Genomic DNA, 23,286 nt, shown 5'->3' on the forward strand with positions numbered 1-23,286 from the left:
GGATGGACAGAGGATTGAGGGGAGCTACCCTGGGTGAACCACATCCCCCAGGGTTCTGCCAACACTTGGCATCTCCTTCACTTCTCTCTGGGGCAGCTGGGTGCAGAGGGCGCCTTTTGGACTGTAACTCAGATCAAGACGCATGAGCACACAGCTGGCTCTAGGAATGTGGTCCACAGGTGCAGCCCCTGTTTCCCATGGAAAGAGCTTGAACCAGGCCTCCCCGCAGGCTGCTCAGTGCCCACCACTGACCAGAGGCCAGGTTTCTGACTGTGACCATGAGAAAACAGCGTCAGCCACCCTAGAAACAGACCAGGCTCACTGACAACGGGCTTCCTGCCCTCCAGGAGGTCCCCACCAGGAGAGGAGGGATCTCAGGCTCCTTCATACCAGTGTCTATCAGAGATTTCAACAGGAAAAAAAGCCCCCGAAGCGGTGCCATTGAAGCTGTCAGTCTGCTCTCTCGTGGGCCACATGTGTTATTCTCTGCGCTGGTAGCATTTCTGCAAATTACACGTCGTCTCCCACCAGAGTTGCACCTTCGACCGCTGTCACATTCACCTGGCCGTGCAGGTAATTTTCAGGCCTCACTTAGCGGGCCAGTGAGCTGCGGAGGAAAGCAGGGATGGAATGCGCCTTGGAGAGCAGGCCCAAGAGGAGGTAAAATGTGGGGAGAAGAGATCTCAACAGCCCGGCTGAGCTTGGAGAGACGGCTCCTCTGCCTCACCTCAGAGAAAGGGACAGAGGATGGGCTTCCAGGGACTCTTCACCAAGCATCGCCTAACAGTTGCTTGCATGCTTCTCATGACGGGGAGCTCACCACTCACTGGAGGCACGGTATTTCATCTTTGAGTTTCTCTGACAGTGTAAAGTGCTAATTTGACACAGACGGGATCTGTCACCCTATAACCTCAATCCGATCCATGGGTGACAGATAGGGTGACCAGCTCATCCCCATTTACCTAAGACTTTCCTAGTTTGAGCTCTGTAAGTCCCACATCCAAGGCCTCCACTAAGGAAGACCAACTTGTGGTTTGCTTGCCACTCTGGAGGCGCAAAAAACAGAGGTTCTACATCCTGATGAGCCTCTCCATCCCAAACAAATCTGGACAGTGGCTGCCTTACATAGAAAACGCCTCTGTCCACTTTCCTGCTCCACCGGATCACCTTCTGGAGGCTCAAAGGCAGTCACGGTGCGCCCGGGCACCATGGGAGATGGGGGTGGCCACCCAGGGGTGACGGTGGCTGGCCCGGTCTCTAGAAGAAGCAGGATGGCGGAGGGACCGGGCTCAGCCCTTGGTTTCAGACCCACCTGTACTGTGTCTCAGCTGGGTGGCCGCGGCCTCTCTGGGTTACAGGAAGATTGCTGTCTCATGGCTCACGGATGTGCAGAGGTTTCAAGGAGATCAGGTCTGGGGAACTCCAAGACCACGGTTGCCCCTGGCCTGCCCGTTACTCGGTGGGTCGCTGCAGGGGAGGAGGGCTTCTTGAGAAGCTGGAGGGTGAAGGCTGATGGATGCACTAAAACGCCCCCAGTGAGAAGTGGCTGGGGTTACAACCGGCTTCCAGGCCTGGCTCTGCCACTCCCTGACCGTGTGACCTTGGGCCAGTCGATTTACCTCTCACAGCCTCGGTGTCTTCACCTATAACGTAGGAATAGTAAGAGCCCAACTTCTCAAGGTAGGTGGGAGGATTTAGGGCAAAAACACACGTAAGGCCCTTAGCGCAATGCCTGGGACGCTCTCAGGCACATTCTTGTCATCACTGCGGCCATCACTGCCATCATGCCATTGCTGCACTGGCGCTGCTCACCCGCTGCCTGGATGACCATGACAGTCCCTTCTTGCATTTTCTGGCTTTGAAATGAGTGATCTGGAGGAAATTGGATCTCTGGCAGATTAAGCACGTCCCCTAGTTTCTTGCCAGGCTGCCCAGAAGTGGTGGGGGAGAGGGGACTTCCCCAGCCTTTCACAGCCTTGCCTACTGAACAAAAGAGGCATTTTAATTCAGAGCTGCCCAAGGTCTGAAAATCCTTTAGAATTTTCTTCATCTGGCCTTTAGACGTGCATTAAAACTCCTCTGATGACAGGGATATGTGAAAGGAAATGGATCAGGGGCCTAGCGTCTGTCTACCTCATGTCCTGATGGGAACTGCTGTCTTCCTCCCAAGACTAGGGAGCCTCTGGCCAGGTCTCCCTGCCCCCATGGGCCCTGCAATCCCTTCTCCATCAGCAGCCACAGGGATCTTTAAAACAGGTAAATCAAGTCAGAGAATTCCCCTGCTTAAGACGCTGCAACATCTTTCCTTTGCAGCCAGAATACAGTTCGGCCTCCTTGCACCAACCAGCCTTAAGCCCTTGTGTGGTCTGGCTGCAGGTGGGTCTCTCAACTGAGCCCACAACTCTCCACCTTGCTAAGTCCGCTTCTGCCACATCAGCCGCCTTGCTCTTCTCCTCTCCCAGCACAAGCTCATCCCATCTCAGGGCCTCTACAGTGGCTCTGACGTCTTCCTCCTGGAAAACGCTTTTCCAAGCTGGTGCTTTACCATTTGGGGTTTGTGTGTGTGTGGTTTGTTTTGTTCTTCATTTTTATTGGAGTAAAGTTGATTTGCAGTGTTCTGTTAGTTTCAGGTGTATAGCAAAGCAAATCACTTATACATATGTCCACCCTTTTTAGAGTCTTTCCCGTACAGGCCACGACAGAGTATTGAGTAGAGTTCCCTGTGCTCTGCAGCTGTCATTGTTTAGTGACTCAGTTTTGTGTCTGACTCTTTTGTGACTCCATGGATTGTAGCCCACCAGGCTCCTCGGTCCATGAGATTTCCCAGGCAGGAATACTGGAGTGAGTTGCCATTCCCTTCTCCAGGGGATCTTCCCGACCCAGCGATTAACGTCTCCTGCAGCGGCAGGCAGATTCTTTGCCATCTGAGCCACCAGGGAAGCCCCACGCTGTGCAGTAGATCTATTTTATTTAGAGCGGTGTGTACATCGATCCCAACCTTTCAGTTTCTGCCTCCCTGCCCCTTATCCCCTGAAAACAATGAACTTGTTTCCTACATCTGTGACTCTATTTCTGTTCTGCATTAAGTTCATCTGTATCATATTTTCAGATTCCGCACATAATCGACATCATGCTATCAGCATATCATACGGCATCAACAGTGTCTTTCTCTGGCTCACTGCTCTCACTATGAAAATCTCTGGGCTCATCTTCATCTGAGTTTTAGAGAAGGCTCCTCTGGCTTTTTACTGAATCCCCAGATCCCTCTCCAGCCGCTCAAGCTCTGGTTTGTTTGCTTCATAGCAATGATCACTTGAAATTGACTCTCTCTTTTGACTTTCTGTTTGTTTACGATCCCTCTTAGTACAATGCACGCTCCCCGAGAGCAGGGGCCGCGTCTGTCATAAAGGCGATCGGCATGGAGTAGTAACTCTTAACAGCAGCATCATTTCATTTTGCCACAACCCTGGGAAGGTGGCGGCGGCACCTTCACTTTGTAAGTGAGAAGACTGAGGCTCACAGAACTGAGGAAGGTCCTCAGTCTCAGTGGTCAGAGAGATCGTGCACACCCCCATTCGGACTCGTGACTCCAGCTGCCCATGGCATCCTTCCTGGCTCTGTGAGGACACCAGCGCTGTGTTCTCACTCCTGGGCGTGGTTGACATGGGCCCGGCCTGCGAGTTTGAACACACCTCTCTCATTAGCCTGCTGCTGTGCGTCTCAGGGCAAGTTGCCCAACCTCTCTGTTAAAAACGCCTGCCAGGTCCATTTCAAAGACGATGCAGGGGCTCAAGTGGAAAAAAAAAAGAAAGAGAGAGAACTGTGAGCATAAGCCCTTGCATCTGTAAAGTGATCACTTGCATGTGTGTACCTTGTCACTGCGTTGGGGATATACAGTGTTGGACAAAACGGTCCCAGCCCTGCCCTTCTGTAGGTTATAACATGGGGCTCCCTCCCGGGCACGCACCACGAAGCTCCATGAAGGCTGTAATCACACCATCTTCCTCACACTGTAGCCCCAACGCTCAGCGCAAACCTTGCCTTTTAGCTCAGGCTCAATAAACAAACATGTACAGGTGTGCTTTGGGCGAGGGCAAAAGAGGAGCCGCTAGGAAAAGCTTTTGAGCTGAATCATCAGGAGTAAGCCAGAGAGACTTCCCTGGCGGTCCACTGGCTAAGACTCCACGATTCTATTGCAGAGGGTGCAGGTTTGATCAGGGAACTAAGAGTCCACATGCCACGCAGTGCTGCCCAAAATAGAATGAGCCAGAGTCAGACAGGCAGACAAGGATGGGAGGGGCTTATATTCCAGACCAGCAGTTGGCTACTTACCGTCCAAAGGCCATATCTAGCCCACCATCTTGCTTTTACAAATAAAGTTTTATTGGAACATGGCCATGTCCATTAATTTGTTTACGGATTACCTCTGACCACTTTTACAGTCTAACAGCAGGGCTCCACTATAATAGCGGAGGCTGTATAGCCTGCAGACTAAAATATTTACTACCAGGGAATGTTTGCTGAGTCTTGATCAAGATGCATGAATCAGGGCTTCCCTGGTGTCTCGGTGGTAAAAAATCTGCATACCAGTGCAGGAGACACAGGTTCAATCCCTGGACCGGGAAGATCCCACCTGCCACAGAGCAACTAAGTCTGAGGGCCACAACTACTGGAGCCAATGCCCTGTAGCTTGTGCTCTGCAACAAGAGAAGCCACCGTCTCGAGAAGCCCACTCACCGCACCTGGAGTCTAGCCCCCACTTGCTGCAACTCGAGGAAAGCCGCATAACCGTGAAGACCCAACACCACCAAAAACAGATCAATAAACTTTAAAAAATGTTACAGAACACAAAGGAATCAGACCCGGAGAACTCTTGCTTGCTTGGAAAGAGGATCGGCTACCTAATTTGTTTGGCCCAGTGCAAAATGAAAATATGGGGCCCTTCCTTTGCAAATGATTACAGATTCCAAGGTGGCAACAGCAGAGCATTAAACCAAGTGCGAGATCTTCTCAGAACAGAGCTCCATGCCACCGCGTGGACGGCAGACCGAACGCCTCTCTCGGGCTCTTTCTTGGAGGACCGTCCTGGGAGCAGAGTTATGGGGAGAAATCATGGCCCAGGGCTCCATGCTGGGGCTCAGGGTCTCCAAGTCCCAAGGTTCCCAGGAGCTCCTGCTCCACAGGGCATGAGGGTTAAGGGCTGGCTTCCTCTCTCAGCTCCTCTGCACCCCTGTTTCATGGAGCTTGGCAGTGACGAAGAAGCAGAGATGGGCTTGGCTCGCTCTCCCCTGCCAGGTGCGTCCTGGTGATCAGACATGAAGCAGTGGTGGGAAGAAACATGACGGTTTAGCGGGAGCCTCTCTGATGCTGGTTCCCACACACACATATGAACGGTCTGATGTGGTCGCAGGGGGGGTGGGGGATGGGACCTCACATTCCACAGCTATGGGACAGCCAGACAAAGCACAGGATCTAGTGGAAACTCGCCGAGCTGGGTGGCCACTCACGTGCAGCCCCCTGGGGCATCTCATCCCACACCCCAGGCCCGCTTGCAGCTTCTCCGTTGTGCCTGAAGGCTAACCCACGACGCTGGCAGCGATGGGCCTTTTTGCCCGCTGTTCATGGGCGGCACCTGAACTCCATCCCGCAGCTCTCCCCTCCTGCGTCCCTGCGTCCCTCTGCCTAAACTCTTGCTGGGTAGCCTTTTCCCTCGTCTACCGCTCTCTTAGGTAAGTGAGTGAGTGAAGTCGCTTAGTCGTGTCCGACTCTGTGACCCTGTGGACTGTAGCCCACCAGGCTCCTCCATCCATGGGATTTCCCAGGCAAGAATACTGCAGTGGGTTGCCATTTCCTTCTCCAGGGGATCTTCCCAACCGAGGGATCAAACCCAGGTCTCCTGCATTGCAGGCAGATTCCACTCTCTTAGGAGCAAGTAAAACCCCCACTCCTTTGCCCCTTTCCCTCTGCTCTTAAAAAACCAGCAGCTCTCGCTGGCCCCTGACCCAGGTGCCAGGCACGCCTTACTGGGATCCCTCTGCTCAACCTTTGTAAATAACCCTGAGGCTTCCTCTTTTACACTCTTTGCATATTTCCTGCCACACCCCACCTGATACGACCTCCTGCCCTGCACACCCAAATGTGACTCCAACCCGAGGCTCTCGCAGCACGATGCGGGTGGCCCTGGCAGGTGGAGGCTGGCACGGCAGCCTCCTTGACAACAGGAGGAGCACGCTGCCATGGTTGCTGCTGCGCACAGACCACACCAAAACGCAGCATCTTAAAGCAACGGCTGTGTTATTGTATCACACAACTGTGTGGGTCTGGAACTCAAGCGTGGCTGGGCTGGGCAATTTCGAGGCTTCGAATGGCTTCAGCAGGGGCTCCTGGGCCGTGTCCGGCTTGGCAGTCGGTCGAGTCTGCAGCGGTCAAGGCAGCTTTACTTTCCCATAGGCAGGGCTGGGCCTGTAGGTCCCTCTCCCCGCTGATGCGGTCTCTCTATCAGCAAGACAGCAAGTGGGCGCCTCCAGCCTGCTAAGGCTTGGGTGTGGAAACTGCTACACTCTGGCACTTTTAGATATCCCACTGATCAAAGCAGTCACAGAACTTGCCCGGTTCAGAGGGAGAGAGCACAGATACCCCGTCCCCCAACGAGGGAATGTCAGTGTGGCCCCATCTTTAATCCTCTATATAGTAGTCATCTTCCCAACAACTGGTATCACCTTCTCTGTTTGCTTAGGGCTGGGCTCAGAAACCATTGTCCAGGGCCAAATTCACCCTGAAGATTGTTCTAGCTTGAAATACACTGGGGTTTTTTTTTTTTAATTAAATGACTTCAGATCTCCATAGCCTCCCCGTCTCATCACTGGGCCCACCACTTTTTCCTGTCTGCCGGACGCTCAAATTCAGACTTCTGCCTGGTTCCTGGGGCCTATAACTCTGTGGTCCTAGATTAGCAGGCTCAGGGGACAAGTTCAGTCTGATGGGCTCATGTCCTGGGACACAGATACACCCAGGTAAGCCAGGCTTTTCTATGACTCAGCTCTCCCAGCCTTATTTCCAGGAGGGAATGCTGATTCAACAGACACTGAGACCTTATCTGTTAAGACTCCCGAGATGAAGCCAGCGTGGTGTTGGAAAGAGCGCTGCCCAGGGGGAACAGAAGCCGGTGTTCCTGTCTTTGCACTGCCGGTGTGACCTTGAGGAGATCACCTAGCCCCCCCGGGCTGCTGCTTCAGCATCTTGCAGGACAAAGGAAAGAGCAGATTGGCGTCACCCTGAGTGTGCAGCCCAGCTCTGCCGCTTGTCCTGGACAGGTCACTCCACCACTCTGGCCTCAGTTACTGCCTCTAAAAATGGGTTGCAAAGAGCCTCCCACCGAGCTGTTGTGAGCATGAAACACGATGGCCTTCAGGGCGCTTGGTTCCTAGCAGGCACTCCTGACATGCTTGCCTGCCTGGAGCCGCCAGCGCCCAAAGTCTGAGCTGAGATCACGCACCCCCGTGTCTAGCGCAACGTCTGACATGTAGGTACTCAGAAAACACTTGTTGATATGAATTGACTCTTGGCAAACAAAGCAGTAGCAAGAGAAATAAAAACACTCACCCATTAAAAAACCCATGTATCAGCACATTCTTGCAGCCATATGCATAGCAGAGCCCAACCAGAAACTGCCCAGTAGTCTATTAACAAAAGAACAATTGGACAAACCAGTCTTGTCTCCCGATGAAATACTACTCAGTGATAAAATGGAATTGGCTGCAGGCGCACCCAACAACACGGGTGGATCCCAAAAATGTGATACTGGGACAGAAAAGCCTTCTCTCAAAAACTGCCTACTGTCTGATTGCACTTACATGACATTCTAGTTAAGTGTTAGTCACTCTTTGTGACCCCGTGGACTGTAGCCCGCCAGGCTCCTCAGTCCATGGGATTCTCCAGGCAAGAATACTGGCATGGCTTGTCATTCCCTTCTCTGGGACATCTTCCCAACCCAGGAATCTAACCTGGGTCTCCTGCATTGCAGACAGATTCTTTACCATCTGAACTGCCAGGGAAGCCCTATATGACATTCTAGAACAGTCAAAAAATGATGTGAGAAAAATCAAAATAATTGTTGCCTCTGGGGGCAAGGATTGACTAAGCAGGAGCAGAGGGATTTCCTGGAGTGATGGTGCTGTCCTACATCATGAGAGAGGTTTGGGTTACACTGGTGGGTGCGTTTGCCAAAACCACCAAGTGACGCGCTCTTGGTTTGTGCTCTCATTTTTTGTACCGAAAGGGAATTGGGAATAAGTGTAACTCTAGTGATATGCGTGCTGCAAAAGTAAAATGTGGAGGTATCTGCAACTTACTTTGGAAAGCACCAGGTAAAACTCAGATGGATGGAGGGGTAAAGGGAAATACACGATAAAGCAAGCTTGGTTAAGTTCACTGTAGATGTTGGTATAGGAATACCGATGTTTGCTTTAAAATTCTTTGCTCTTTCCTGTATGTTTGAAAATGTTCACAGTCAAATGATAGGGGAATAAAATATGATGCCGTAGGAGCAAGCCAGGGCAGTGGCGGGGGGTGACAAGGGCAAGGTTACACAATCTTGACAAACATTAAGACTGCTGTTCAGGAAAGTGGAAGTCGGCTGTGAAGACACAGCAGAAAAAGGATTGAATTCCCCGAGCCGAGTCTGAACGGTGGGCACATCGGCAAACCCGATGACCTCTCCGTGACTCCATGTCCCCATCTGCAAATGCAGACAGCTCTGCCCACAGGGGTGTTGCTGGGTGTAAATGAGAAGCCAGAAGCAGTGAACAAACAGGACGTCACAAGGAGCTGGCAGAAAGCAACTTGATTCTTTCCAAGCAAGCCTGACCCCACCTCCTCGTTGGGATTTCAGCCTAAATATGAATTTAAGCTCCAAAAACAGGTTTCCTCTGGCTGCCTAATTTGCTGTGGCCACCACCTTCTCCTGGAGGAGGAAATGGCAACCCACTCCAGTGTCCTTGCCTGGAAAATACCACAGACACAGGAGTCTGATGGGGTACAGCCCATGGGGTCGCCCAGAGTCGGACACGCCTGAGTGCAGACAGCAGCAACCACCTGCTCCATCCGGCAGCTTCCCTTGTCTGTCGGATGCTCGCCCCAGTCTGGTGCATTTTCTCCGTCTTCCTTACTTTGGTTTGTTATCTGTCTCCTCCCACTGGAATCAGGTCTCCAGGAGGAGAGGGACTTGGGCTTGTTCATGACTTCACCTTAAACAGTCTCTGGCGCATAGTAGGGACACAGTGATTCTTTGTTGAAGTAAGGAATAAATGAGCAGGGCTGGATAGGTTTTAATGTCACCCCTCAGATTGCAGAATCATGCCACCCAGAGTTTGCCGGTTGCTAATACCACCTCCATAAAATAGCAGGAAGTGAGTTTAGAGATGGCCATCTCTGTCCCCATTTAACAGATGAGGAAACTGAGGTTCGGAGAGAGAAGGCACACATCCCAGCGCCCACTGTCGCTCAGCGGCTGAGCAGAGAGGGGCTCTTGCTCTTGCTGTCTCTCTTCAGCAGGCTTCTGGGGCTGGCCGGGGCGGCCGCAGACAGACCGACAGACAGACAGGCTCCACCAAGCCAGGCTGCCGGCGATGCCGTGCGCTGTCACAGTGGCAAGATGTGATGTGTGCGCTGGTGCGCCCTGCCTCCCTGGTGGCAGGCAGGAGGCTGGCGCAGGCGGCTGATGGGTCACGTCCGCCGATCTGCCAGGGCCTAGCCACGCCGACACGGCCCGGTCACCCGCAGCGCCTGCCGGGTGTGGACGGCCAGCAGCCTGACACGGGGAGGTCCTTGCCCACTCCCGGCAGCCCCTCCTGACGGTGCCGGCACCTGTCCCCATGACGACCCTTGCTGGACATGCCCTGTCTGCACAGATGTGCTCGCTGGCTGGCAGCACGGGGGTGGCTTGGGGGCCGGCTGCTGAGCGGGGCGCTGCGGGACGCTGGCAGGGTGTCGCCCGGAGGGGACCGCACACAGATACATGGATCCCGGGGTCAAACGGGGGGCAGCCGTGCCTCCACCCCCTACCCCCTGCCCAAATCAGCTGCAGCCCTGGAAAGGGGGCTGGAAAAATGCTCTCTTCTCTGTTCCAGAGGCCTCCCCCCAGTCCAGACACGCCTGGCCCAGCTGTGTTGTCTACTCTGCAGTTAGGAAGACTGTTCTGACCCTGGTGGAGCTGTCACTCCCCTGCTTGAAGTCTCAGGGGCTCCCCACCTTCCTGCAACAAAATTATAGCCATAATAATATCTGCTAAAGAATATTTACCATGTAAGCATTTTACAACAAAGGCAAAAGGAGAAGGTGGTGGCAGAGGATGAGGCGGTTAGATCGCCTCACTGACTCAATGGACATGACTTTGAGCAAACTCCGGGGGACAGGGAAGGACTCTGGGATGGGCTTTCAGGAAAACAGACACTTTCAAACCTTGCTCCCACCCGGCCAGGGCGTGCTGCTGTGCACGGATGTGTGAGTCTCTAGCATCCACCCAGACCCTTCCTGTCCCACTGCTTTCTGCCGCCGGCCCCGCAGCGAGGGTGTTGGGGGTGACATAGATAGCGAGGGAACTCAGCGTCCTGTGTCTGGTGGAGTTTGGGGCCTTTGGTGCTTGGGTCCCGACTGTGGTTTTTGCATTTGACTGGTTGAGCCGGGCGTGGGTGATGGCAGAGAGACAGTGTTGGCATGATGGTGTCTCCTGGCTTGGAATTTCTCAGGCACATGCTCCTCTCACACCCACCCCAGTTGACATTCCCTATCCCCGGCCCAGAGCAGGGAGCAGGGAGTGTAAACTGGGCTTCCATCATGGGGAAGGCGTCGTTCATACGCACAGAGGTTGCACACACTGTGAATCCGCAGCCTGACACACGATCCTGAGCACGCACAGAGTGTTTCTGACACACCCACAAGCCCTCATGCTCTCCCCCAAGCATCTGGAACTACATGAGACGTTCTCACCATTGCTTTGCTTTACACACACGTGTGCATCCTTCCACACAACCCAGAGCATGTAGATCCGTCCACTTGCCCTTTCTGACACATGTCCACCCCACACCCCCGAATACAGGCTTTCCCACTTGCATTGGTACTCACTCACAGGAGCTGGCCTCCAGCAGCCCTGGGTACCCCCTGGCGCCCACACCCGTTGCACACACACCTCCTCACACTTGCATAGGCTCCTGTCCACGTGCGTGAGCCCCACAGAGCCAGCCACCACCCCCCGCCCGCCATTCTCAGCTGCCTGTGGCCCGGGCCCGCCCCGCACCTCCTCCCCGAGCTGCTGTCTGCCTTTGCATGGTAACCAGATGAGACAAGGCAATTCCTGAGACCAGCTGTCTCTGTCAAAGCGGACCCTCCACGCGCACGAGGGGGGCCCATCACCCCGAGCCCAGCCCTGCCCGGGGCCGGGGCTCACAGGGGGACAGAGTGGGGGGCGGCCCGGCCACCCAGAGGGGCGTGGCGAGCAGGACCTGCTTTCCCTGGGAATCTGGCATCCTCCTCCCCAGGCCCCAGGGGAGCCGAGCCTCTCCTCTCTGTGGCTGCCCCCCTGCCCCCGCTCCCAGGGCAATTCAGGAGCAGACTCAGGGTGGAGAGCAGGTGGGCAGGGAGTCTAGCGGAAGAGTGGTCCAGGGTCACCATGGCAACAGGGAAGGCAGGAACCCTGTGACCCTCCCGCTGCACAGCGAGCCACAGGGAGGCTGTGTCGCTGCCGCCTCTTCCTCTTTGGACCTCAGAATCGGACCCAGGTTCAAATCATCACCCTCCACTGACAGCCTGGGGAGCCTGGGTGAGTAGCAGCCCTTCCTGAACAGATGCCTTTAGTTTCTGCATCTGTACAGGAGATTTCGTTTCTATAGAAAGATTGACCGAGAGCCCCCTCTGTCACCAACCGTGCTCTGGGAGGGGGAGATACAACACTGAGCGAAATGAACCTCAGCCCTCCTGGGCTTCAGGTTTTGCTGGAGGAGCTGGAAGACACCCACTGCAGACAGTGAAGTGGGATGACTACGCCTCTTCACTGGCTCGTAAGCTGCGTCCGCGGCAGCTGTCCCAGAATCAAGCACGGCTCTCGAAAGGAGCTCAGTCAATAAGCAAATGCACGAATGCACAGAGGGCTTGACCCCGGTGCTGAGGCTGACCTGATCGAAGCCCCGCCCCAGCAGGGTAGAGCTGCTGGCCCCTTTGCACCGACCCTCGAAGGGGACTTTCTCCACGTAATTTCTGAGCGGCTGGATGGAGACACATCTAAGTCGACTTTAGAACACTCCTTCCTTGCTGACTCATTGACTCACTCCACAAATGCACATTAAGGGCAGACCATGTGCCCAAACCCATGCTAGGCACTCGGGGTTGAGTGGGGTGAAGAGATTTCCAGGTGCCCTTGCATGGCAGAAGTTTCTAGATGTGCTCTTCACATTTTGCAAGACGCTTTCACACATTGACATTTCTCAGGCTCTTTTCAAGGCATTTCTAACAACTCAGTGTTCGTCGTTCAGTCGTGTCCGACTCTTTGTGACCCGTGGACTGTAGCCCGCCAGGCGCCTCTGTCCACACAATTATCCGGGCAAGAACACTGGAGTGGGTTGCCATTCCCTTCTCCAGGGGGTCCTCTGACCCAGGGATCAAACCCAGGTCTCCTGCATCGCAGGCAGATGCTTTACCGCCTGAGCCACCAGGGAAGCCTGGGTCTGATGAACTTTTTACAGATAAGGAAATTGAGGCTCCAAGACAATTGGTAATGTGCTTGAGGGCCCAGAGCCAGCAAAGACAGCCCCCACGGATGAGCTGAGCGCCTCAGTCTTGCCCAGAGTTCCAGCCATCATTCATCACATTCAGTGTCCCTTTCCCTCAACGACAAGCCTCTAGGGTAGCCATGGCTCCTGCCCATTCTAACAGCCTGGGAGCCGCCTGGAAGCTGCTGGCACTGGGATTTGAACCTGAGCCGGCCTGACTCCTGAGCCCAGGCGCCATCATTCTTCCATGTCTGATCAGTTCATTAAAACCCTCCTTGCAAACACTCCCTCTGACTGCCCAGCCACAGAGACCTCAGCTGCACCATTTCCAGGAGAGCAAATTCCTTCCCGGCTGGAGAGGAGTTGGGATAATGTAGGCAGGCAATTTAAACAGCTCCGGCAAAATACACCGGCGGTTTTCACTCTCTGCCACTATTACACTTTCCAGCCGCGGCGGGATTGGCCCATAAGTGGGATATCAAGTTTATTACAGCTATTTCCAACCTGTAATTGGTTTTGTGGAACACAAAGAGGAGGAGGCTCGGGATAGGGGGAGGCGATTCCCCCCCACTCCTTTTTTTTTTTCTTTCCTGGATGATGGCACCCAGGGACATCGGGAGGAGGCTAGAGTTGGAGACTTGTTTTTCAAATGGAAAACTCCGTCAACCCCACAGGCTCTCCCGCTGCTGGCTGGATTCAGTCTGTTTGCCATGCTTTGGTGGCTGCACTTGCAAACTCAACCCAGCCCGGCTGAAGCCAGATGTGCTGATGGGGGCAGTGGGGGTCCTGGGATGGGGTCAGGCAGCCTCAGGACCCGGGGGCAGCTGCGGAGCCTCGGCTGAGCGGGCAGGGAACGTAGAGGTCTGGCCTCCAGGGCCAGCTGTTCCAGAATCAGAGCATCTGATTCTGGCATTCAGAGTAGAAATGGCCCTCAGAGCTCACCCTGCCCTACGTCTCTTCACTGAGCATTTCGGGAAACTATGGCCTGGAGAGAGGAGAAGTGCAGAGCGATTTAGAACCCGGGTCTCTGTCCGGTGTAGCTGATCATTCAGGGAACCAATACCAGCCGGGGATCTTGGTCCTTCCTAAGCAATAGAAATTGACTCCAGGACAGACAGAAATTCAGGCAAGGCTTCCCTGGGGCCCCTGATGCGCCAGGAGGGAGTGAGAACAAGAGGGGAAGGGGCTGGTGGCGAGAACTGATTCCTCACATGGGGTGAGCGCAGGGGTGTGTCCAGAGGGCTGGCTAGGGTGCCCCTCTTTGTGGTTTGAATGCGCCGCCGGGACATGTGGAGAACCCTGCCTTTGCTCCCGGCACCTGATTTTTGCTCCCAGTTCTTTGAAGTGGCAGTTGTTTTTCTTTGGGGGCGGTTGGGTTTTTGTATCATTTGGTGCAGAATTTGTTCCAGCTGCAGCATGTGTGCAGTTATATTTAGTCCCACGGAGTTTCTTCGTATTTTTGAGACGTTCGTCCAGGTGGAAGCGCTGCAGCAAAGAGCCCTGGGCCCGGCCTGTCTCACGAAGACCACCGAGAGAGAGCTCCTCGCTGGCGTGTAGGTTCTCTCCGGAGCGTCACCACACGGGTGGTCCCGCCACCCTCCCCGTGGGGCCTGGTCCCACCAGGAAGCCCCATCCGACCCAGGCGTGGCCGCAGCAGGCTGTCAGGAGGCAAGTCTGTGTTGTTGAGCAGCAGGAATGGCTTCTCGGTCCCTCGTGGGGTCCCCAGAGCCTGGCCCGTGGTACGGATTCAACTCAGATAGTCGCTCAGTCGTGTCCGACCCTCTGTGTCCCCATGGACTGCAGCACGCCAGGCCTCCCTGTCCATCATCAACTCCCGGAACTTGCTCAAACTCATGTCCATTGAGTTGGTGACGTGATCCAATCATCTCACCCTCTGTTGTCCCCTTCTCCTCCTGCCTTTAATCTTTCCCAGCATCAGCTCATTCGTGTAACAAGTATTTACTGAGTAGTACCATGTGCCCAGCTCTGGGGGCAGAGCATGAACAAGGTAGATAAAGACCCTGCCCTCTAGAGTGTATGTTCTAGAAGTAGCTCACATTCAAACCTGTTTATTGATTCAATAAAAACCTGTTGAATCAATGACTGAACACACAGCCCGCCTCCGTCTGGAGGGAGATCCCACACACCTTTGACTCTCCAGCAGCACCTTGTCTGCCACCACCAGCTTCGTCATCCTCTGCCTGTCCTGACTGCCTGGTCCCACCTGCCCTGGGCTCTGGGAGACTGTCTTGGAGTCTCCGCGACTAGCCTGCCACCCCGGTCCTTGCTCGGAGCCTCCTCAAGTTCTCTCTCTGGGCTGATGCAATTATACAACAGTTCAGCAAGTTCCTGGGCCTCTGTTCTCTCTCCCTGCAAGCACAAACCCCTGCCTTCCAGTCCTTGGTGCCCGCATTGGCTTCCGGCTCCTTCCACCTGCCCCCCTCCCCAGGGTGGGACCCTTTCTTTCATTTACTGATTTTCTGCATCCTCTGTCGTTTCAGCAAGTGATAGTCTGCTCTCTAGCCCTCAAGAGTGAGAAGGGATTCAGGAAAAGCGGTGACTCAGAAAAGTGCTAGTATTCACAACAAGAGATCTTCACTGAGCGCTGACCACACACCAGGCGATCTATCCAAACCTTGTCTCATTTAATCTTTCCAAGAAGACAAGTCGGGTTATCCCCATTTTACAGATGAGGGAACTGAGACTTAGGTGCAATAGCTTGATCGAAAGTACAAAGTAGTGACCAAAAATCAAGGATTTGACTGGTGTGGAGGAAATCAGTCCAGCTTCTTGCTCCAGCCTCCCATAGGCAGGGAGCAGCAGCCCGAGACCAGGTACTCCCAGAAGAGGGCCCACCACCTCCAGGAAGACTCCTGTGATTACCTCTTGCTCCAAAGGAAGCCTCGGCTCCTCTGTGGGCCTGAGATGACACTTGTCTAATGCTTGTTGCTACAGCCACGGTCTCCCTGGCTCTGGCCTCTCACTTGGCCGTGGGCTGCGCTATCTCCCACGATACAGAGTCTCAGAGTGAATTTCAAGTTTGTTACTTTTCTTTACCCTCCCTGAGGCTGAGGGAGACTAGGGAGTTGGCAACAGGAGCTGGGACAGTGGATGCCTTGGGTAGCAGGAGTGAGTGCTTGTCTCAGGCTGCCCGGGCCAGTTTAACCACAGCAGCCAGACACAGCCCCAGAGAAAAAGATGTAAATAAAAGGAAAAGAAAACTAGGTGCGTCCTTGAAACTCCCCGTCCCTCGGCCTGAAACAGCGATTTACGACTCAGATAATTCTTCGGTGTTTTATCTGGGGTGTGTGGGTACCTGTGAGTGTATGCAGGGTGTGGGTGTATTTTCCCAGCAATAAAAACCTTAGTCCCGGAGAATAAATTTGAGGAGACAGTTTTACTGACAGATTTTTTTTCCCCTCCTTTGTATAATAATAAAAAAATGGAGTAAAATTTGAGATTGGGACGATAATGGCTGCCGCATTTTAGGAGGAGATAAAAAGCAGTACCTGAAGGGAAGCGAGGCTGCACGTCAAATGGGCGGGATGTCTTCCCCTTTCACGACTTTAGGAGAAGATTCCTCACACCTGCGCTGGCTTCTAGAATTTTCCCTGCTAGTGAGGCAGCCGCTGAGGGTAGAGAGAAGGGCAGGGAGGTGTCTCGCTCGCTCACAGCCCCTGGCAGCCTAGCAGGTGGGACGCGGACCCTGACCTGGGAGCCAGCGCTCTGCTGAGAGCTCAGTGTGGGCCCTCGGCTGAGTCACCTTGCCTCTCCAAGCCTCAGTTTCCTCATCTGCAAAATGGGAAGGTTATTGTCTATTCTGCTTTATGAAAAGTGAGGGACTTCAAGCAGATTTCCCAGCCTTGGACCAGATAATTCTTTGCCGGGGCGGGGGGGTTGTCCTGTGCCTCATAGGAGGGTTACAGCTTCTCGGGCCCTGAGTTGTGAAAACTAAGCCTGGCTCCTGACATCCCCAGATGTCCCCGCGAGGAGAGAGTAAAACTGTCTTCCAGTTCAGGGCTCTGGTTTAAAGGCACTTTGCTCCTCTTCCTCCGCCGTCTTGATTCCCTGTTTGGGAAGCTGGTGAGAGGTGAGGGGAGAGACCAGAGGATGGGGCAGCCTGCTTCTGACTGCGCTGCGTGCGTGCGTGCTAGTCGCTTCGGTCGTGTCTAACTCTGGTGACCCCACAGACTGCAGCCCACCAGGCTCCTCTGTCCATGGGCTTCTCCAGGCAGGAATACTGGAGTGAGTGCCAGGCCCTCCTCCAGGGGATCTTTCCGACCCAGGGATTGAACCTGCATCTCTGTTTCCAGCATTGGCAGGCAGGTTCTTTACCACTAGCGCCATTTAGGAAGCCCTGCACTACAAGCGCGGTCAAAAAAGCGTGAAGCCCCCAGAGAGGAAGCAAGTGAAATGCATGAGCTGTGGGTGAGCCTGCAGGAGACACAGAGGCATGAGCTCAGCGAGGGGAAACCTTGTCGTGGCAGGTCTCCCTGCTGGTCCCTCTCAGGGTCCCGGAGCTCGTGAATGTCTTACTGTCACTCTGAGCCTCGCCAGCCAGGGCTCCCTGGAGACCCCGGTACTAACAGATACCAACAGTACTAACAGGTACTACTCTCATGAACTTGCAGTTTGGGGAGGGTGACCCATACTGGCGTTGCCTGTGGCTGGCACACAGCTGGCACTCAATAAATGCTGGCTGGATTGAATTGAATCTGTGTTCTCTAAAGTGTTAGATACTCAGTCATGTCTGATTCTTTGGGACCCCATGGGCTGTAGCCCACCAGGTTCCTCTGTCCATGGTGATTCTCCAGGCAAGAACACTGGAGTGGGTTGCCATGCCCTTCTCCAGGGGATCTTCCCAACCCAGGGATCGAACCAGGTCTCCTGCATTGCAGGCAGATTTTTTACTGTCTGAGCTTCAGGGAAGCCCCAAAACCAGCAACAAAACCACCATGGCCAGACAGATGTGGTCCAAGTCAGCTGGGATCCAGATGTGCCCAGGGTGGCCCAGCTGTGCTGAGGCCGGTCCTCCCAGGGAGGCGGCGGATCCAGTGCTGCCTTGGCTAGGCTGGGCAGGCAGCTTTCAGCATCTCCCGCATCCCTGAAGCCCCTTGGAGAAACCCCATCCCTGGCCGCCGCCCTCCCAGCCCCCTCTCCTGCCTCCAGCACACAGAGCCGCAGGGAGTTAATTCCACTTCTCCAGGACCAGGCATGAGGCCTCCCTGTCGCAGGCTGTTAGCGCGGAGCCCAGCTGAGCGGGGAGAGGCTGCAAGCTCCCGGTCTATAATAGAGTTGCTGAGACAAGCGGAAAACTGCAGCCGGGTAAACAGATAAATAATTGAAACAGTGACAACACATACCTTGCTGCTTTGTGGAGTAACACTTTCATTAGCGGGGAGCAGCCCAGCCCTGGGGGTGGGGGTGCGGGCAGGCGGGCGGCGGGATCAGGGCACACTGGGGTCCGGCTTTTAATCAGCTGTGAGCAGCTGGGCACCCGAGCAGACTCTATCTTCCAGCGGGGGCTTTATTGCCACCTCCTGGGAGCGCCTGCCTTCTGCGGCCTCCATGTTCCTGTGTGAAGTGGGGACCTCGTGCCGCCCTCCTCGCCTGTGCCAAGGGCAGCAGGAAGCAGGCAAGCCCCCCACCGAGTCCTTTTCTCTGCATCCCCCGTGTCCGTCGCCTGGGTTCCTCGGTTTCCAGACAAGTCCCTTCAATCTGAAGGAGCTTGTGAACAGAATCTGAAACTCTGTGCCTCCTTGGCCCTCGGGAGAGCTGAGCTCTTTGCCCACCAGGCCCTCCCTACCGAAGCTCTCATTTCACTGTCTTCACTGCCCCTTTGCCCCCGGTACTCTGAATATCTCCTTTCACTGAGCACAAGTAGTTCTTTCCCGCCCAGGGCCTTTGCTTCTGCTGTCCCTTCTGCCTAGAGAGCCCACCCTCCAGGGACCAGGCTGACTCCTACTCTTGCTTCGGAAGACAACTTAGACTTTGCTTCCTTCAGGAAGCCCTCTGGGATTACTCTATCTCCAGGATGGGTGCCTCTGGGCTCCCTTGCGACTCTGGCCCTCTCCCTTGTAGAATTTATCAGAAATTATTGCCGTTTAGCGTCAGAGAAGGCAATGGCAAGCCATTCCAGTATTATTGCCTAGAAAATCCCATGGATGGAGGAGCCTGGTAGGCTGCAGTCTGTGGGGTCGCTAAGGGTCGGACACGACTGAGCGACTTCACTTTCACTTTTCACTTTCCACTTTCACACATTGGAGAAGGAAATGGCAACCCACTCCAGTGTTCTTGCCTGGAGAATCCCAGGGACGGGGGAGCCTGGTGGGCTTCCGTCTATGGGGTCACACAGAGTCGGACACGACTGAAGTGACTTGGCAGCAGCAGCAGCAGCATTTTGAATTCGTACGCGATCTTGCCCCAAGAGACTGCTCCCCGGCCCCCAGGTCTCCCCTCTACCTGTTCAGCCTGCTCCCCCATTTCCTCCCTCCTTGGGCAAGGGTGGCTTCGGGCCAAACACATTCATGGTCTCTGCCCAAGCTTTGGCCATTGTTTGGGCAAGGCCGACCAGTGGGATCACGGAAGTGGCCTCACCTGCTGCCCTGGGACGAGCCCGAGAGAAGGGTGGCCCTGCTCCCGCGGAACTGTAGGGCCTCAGGGAGGGACTTGAGCTCAGAGCCTCAGCCTGCACACCGAGTGGGGACGGACGACCCAGGAGGGTGAGAGTGATGCTCACGACACCTCCCCCATAGAGTCCCCCTGGGGCTGCCCGCCTCTCCCCAGCGTCTCGGGAGCCCACCCTCCGCCTGGAGGAAAGGCGCTCACCCTGGCTCCTCTGTGCTCTGTTGCAGGTGACGGATGGCGGCACCATCAAGCAGAAGATCTTCACCTTCGACGCCATGTTCTCCACCAACTTCTCCCACATGGAAAATTACCACAAGCGGGAGGACTTGGTGTACCAGTCCACCGTCAGGTGAGGCCCCGCGGCCGGCCGGCCTCCAGCCTTCCCGCTCCACCTGCGGCGCTCGCGGGGTGGGGCAGGGGGTCTCGGGATGACCCTCCATGGGCTCGGAAGGCAGAGCTGGGGCTCCGCTGCAGAAGGGGGGCCCCTTCCCGACGGGGGGCATCCCCCACAGGAGGGTGCAGGGCAGCGGTCAGGAGGCCGCTCTGCTGCAGGGAGCAGACCCTTCACGTTGGCCTCCCGGGCGCTCCTCCAACAGTCCCGCAAGGTGGGTTTTCCAGATCCCCTTTCCAGGTGAGGACACTGAGGTCCAGAGGGGGTGAGGGAATAACCAAAGGCCACACAGCCAGGAGTGCAAGAGACGGGAGGCGATCCGGCTCCACCAGGTCCAGAAGCCTGTGGAACACATTCTGTGTTTTCCCACGGGCTTCAGACTTGGGAAGGAAAACAGACCCTGAACAACCAGACCCAAGGTCCAAGGCAGCACCAGGATGGGGAAGGAAGAGCCCTTGGGGGTGGAGACACTTAGTATTTCTGCCCCTGCCCCCTTCTCTAGAAGACTTCAAGGTAGCGGATCTCAGTCCAGGCCCTGCCGTGCTCCAGGTGGGTGGGCACCATGGCCGCAGTCCCCTCCCATCTCTCCCTAAAAAGCCCCAGTTCTATTTTAGCGCTCTGATGCTTTATATTCGCTGGGTCCCGTTCCCTTTGATCACCTGGTAAACTCCTCATCAGCCTTCAGAACCTAAGTGAGCAGGTCCTCGGGTGTGATACCTTCTTCAGACAGCCCCTCGCCCCAGCAGAGCTGATCTTCCCCAAAGTCAACGACTGCAGCTCCTCCAGTACACCCCCACCGCCAGAGGGGTCACACTGCATTAGTGAAAAGTAGCTTCAGCACTGGGCGTGCACAGTTTTGCACACACACACGTGTGTGCATGCTTTCTCACACTACATAGCCAAACGCTTTGCCTGGTTGTTGCTCGGCCACTTAAGTCATGTCCAACCCTTTGCAACCCCATGGACTGCAGTACGCCAGGCTTCCCTGTCCTTCACTATCTCCCGGAGCTTGCTCAGACTCCTGTGCATTGAGGTGGCTTTGCCTGGTGGCCGGGCAGGGAGTGGCAGTCCACTCCCAAGCTAGAGGACGAGCGTGCCCCGTCAGGCACGGCAGGAGACGCTGTAGACAAGCTGACTCACGATGCTTCGTGGGGCACCTGCCGCATCCCTGTTTAGTGTCTTATTCCGGACCCACCAGGAGGATAAGGCCCCACTCTCCTTACCCAGGTTTTTCAGAAGGAAGAAGAGGTCTCCCCCACCACCTTGTATTCTCAGCCTTCAACACGAGGCTCGACACACAGCAGGTGTACAATGAAATTTGCAAATTGAGCGGGTGACCCTAGTACCCTCCTTGGCCCTTTGGGCCTCAGTTTCCCCGTGGGTAAAATTAGAAAATGGGACAAGAAGATTGCCAAGGGCACAGCAAGTCTGCAGAGAGAATCTGGCCTGTGGTCCTTCCATGCCTGTTTAGGTAAGAATGGAAGGTGGGTCCTTGGAGGATCTTTCTGGGTGCTCCTCTTTGGGCTCCGTGTCAGGAGCTCAGACTGAGCATTTACTGGGGGAACCTGGTGTGAATGTGGACAAGACGTACAAGCACCACACAAACGCCTTCATCTATTTGTGATTTCTCCCGCACCCACCTCCAAACGAATTTGGGATATCTCTAAGCACACCCAGGACAAGCAGGTTGGGCTTCCCAGGTGGCGCTAGTGGTAAAGAACCCACCTGTTGATGCAGGAGTTGTAAGAGACATGGGTTCGATCCCTGGATCGGGAAGGTCTAAATCCTAAAGCATGGCAACCCACTCCAGCATTCTTTCCTGGAGAATTCCATGGACAGAGGAGCCTGGTGGGCTACAGTCCTTGGGATCACAGAGAGTCAGACACGACTGAAGTAACCTGGCACGCACGCAGGCAAGACAAGTAGGTTACCATCAGAATGCAAAGAAAAAGGTGAAAACTCATTTTGGAGAAGAAAATATTCTGGGAGCCACAAATGATTGCACAAGTGAACATTTAGATCACCTCCAGGCTTCCCAGAAACCATCCCCATCTGCCACACCCCTGCCTGGTCAGCACAGTCTCTGAAAACAACAGCCCCCTGCATCCCATCTCCGTCAGCTCCCCACCCACTCCTGACTTCCCACGTGGCTCAGCAGTATAGAACCCGCCTGCCAGTGAAGCAGAGGCTGGAGACACCTGTTCGATCCCTGGGTTAGGAAGCTCCTCTGGAGGAGGAAATGGCAATCCACTCCAGTATTCTTGTCTGGGAAATTCCATAGACAGAGGAACCTGGTGGGCTATACTCCCTGGGGTCACAGAGTTGGACACAACTGAGCGCACACACACACGCACACACACACACACGCACACACACACACACGCACACACACACACACGCACACACACACACACGCACACACACACACACGCACCAGCTCCTGTGAGTGTGGGTCCCAGAATGACTCCTTGCCTCTGGTTTCCGAATCAGGAAGGAAACGCAGAGACTGTCCGGACACCCCCGACACCCTCCGTCTCGTGTATCCAGATCGCAGCCCTGGTATCCAAAGGCCTGGCTCAAACCCCAGCTCAGCTACTCCCTGCTGAGTTCCCTTTGACCACAAGGACCTTGACCTTTCTCGGACTTGGTGTCCTCACCTGTTAAATGGTCTTAATGTGGTTGGTGTTGACTTAAAAAGGATGCACAGTGTGAGAGGTGCAAGTTAAGTCTTCCTTGGGGCAACGTGAGGGCTGCAGCCCAGCATCTCAGGTAGCTCTGGGAGACTTCTCCGAAGAGGAAGGGGAGGCGATTTTGGTGAAGGCGGTGTTCGAGCATCAAGCACTTGTCTTACTGAAGGGTTTCTGCTCGTCACAAGAGGCTGACGTCGCCATGAGGGGGTTCAGTGCTTTTCTAGATAGGAGGAGATGCAGGGACTGGACTCATGGAACCAGGTCCTGAAAATATCTATTTAAAGGTCTGTTCCACATCCTGGAACACGTGTGTTCTGTGTGTGTGAGAGAGAGCACGAACGTGCAAGTGCTCAGTTGCATCCGACTCTTTACGACCCTGTGGACTGTAGCCCACCAGGCTCCTCTGTCCATGGGGATTCTCCAGGCTCCAATACTAGAGTGGGTCGACATTCCCTTCTCCAGCGGATCTTTCCAACCCAGGGCTGGAACCCGCGCCCCTTGTGCCTCCTGCATGGCAGGCGGGCTCTTTACCACTTGCGCCACCTGGAGTTCGAGGTGCCTCACTCCTGCTATTCACCCTGAAAGCCCCTGAGGGCATGTCCAAGGTCAGCAGCTCCAGCTACACGGATCCAGTCCCCACAGAGGCAGATGGCAAGTGCCCTCGGCAAGCGCCAAGTTGGCACTGACATTGCCTTAAACAGTTGTCATGGGGTTTTGGTGAGACTCAAGGCTGATGGCCTGAGTTCTAATCCCGGCTCCTCCAGCCCCTTGCTCTAGTGTAATCTCTCGGGGTGGTAACTGTGCCCAAGTTTCCTGA

The 23,286-nt window shown here is 54.9% G+C and overlaps 1 protein-coding gene across 2 annotated transcripts in view; it reads left to right on the forward strand.

The window, feature by feature from the left end:
• Nucleotides 1-23,286, forward strand: part of IGSF21 (immunoglobin superfamily member 21) — a 274,585-nt gene that overhangs the window by 168,348 nt on the left and 82,951 nt on the right. For both annotated transcript variants that reach the window (XM_088841593.1, XM_088841596.1), the window contains exon 3: nt 19,616-19,737. In XM_088841593.1, the coding sequence (XP_088697719.1) occupies nt 19,616-19,737 (122 nt within the window). The remainder of the gene's footprint in view (nt 1-19,615; nt 19,738-23,286) is intronic.

The sequence above is a fragment of the Moschus berezovskii genome, chromosome 2 (genome assembly GCF_049115385.1).
Source record: "Moschus berezovskii isolate FMDL1 chromosome 2, NW_MosBer_1.0, whole genome shotgun sequence".
Classification (NCBI taxonomy): Eukaryota; Metazoa; Chordata; class Mammalia; order Artiodactyla; family Moschidae; genus Moschus; species Moschus berezovskii.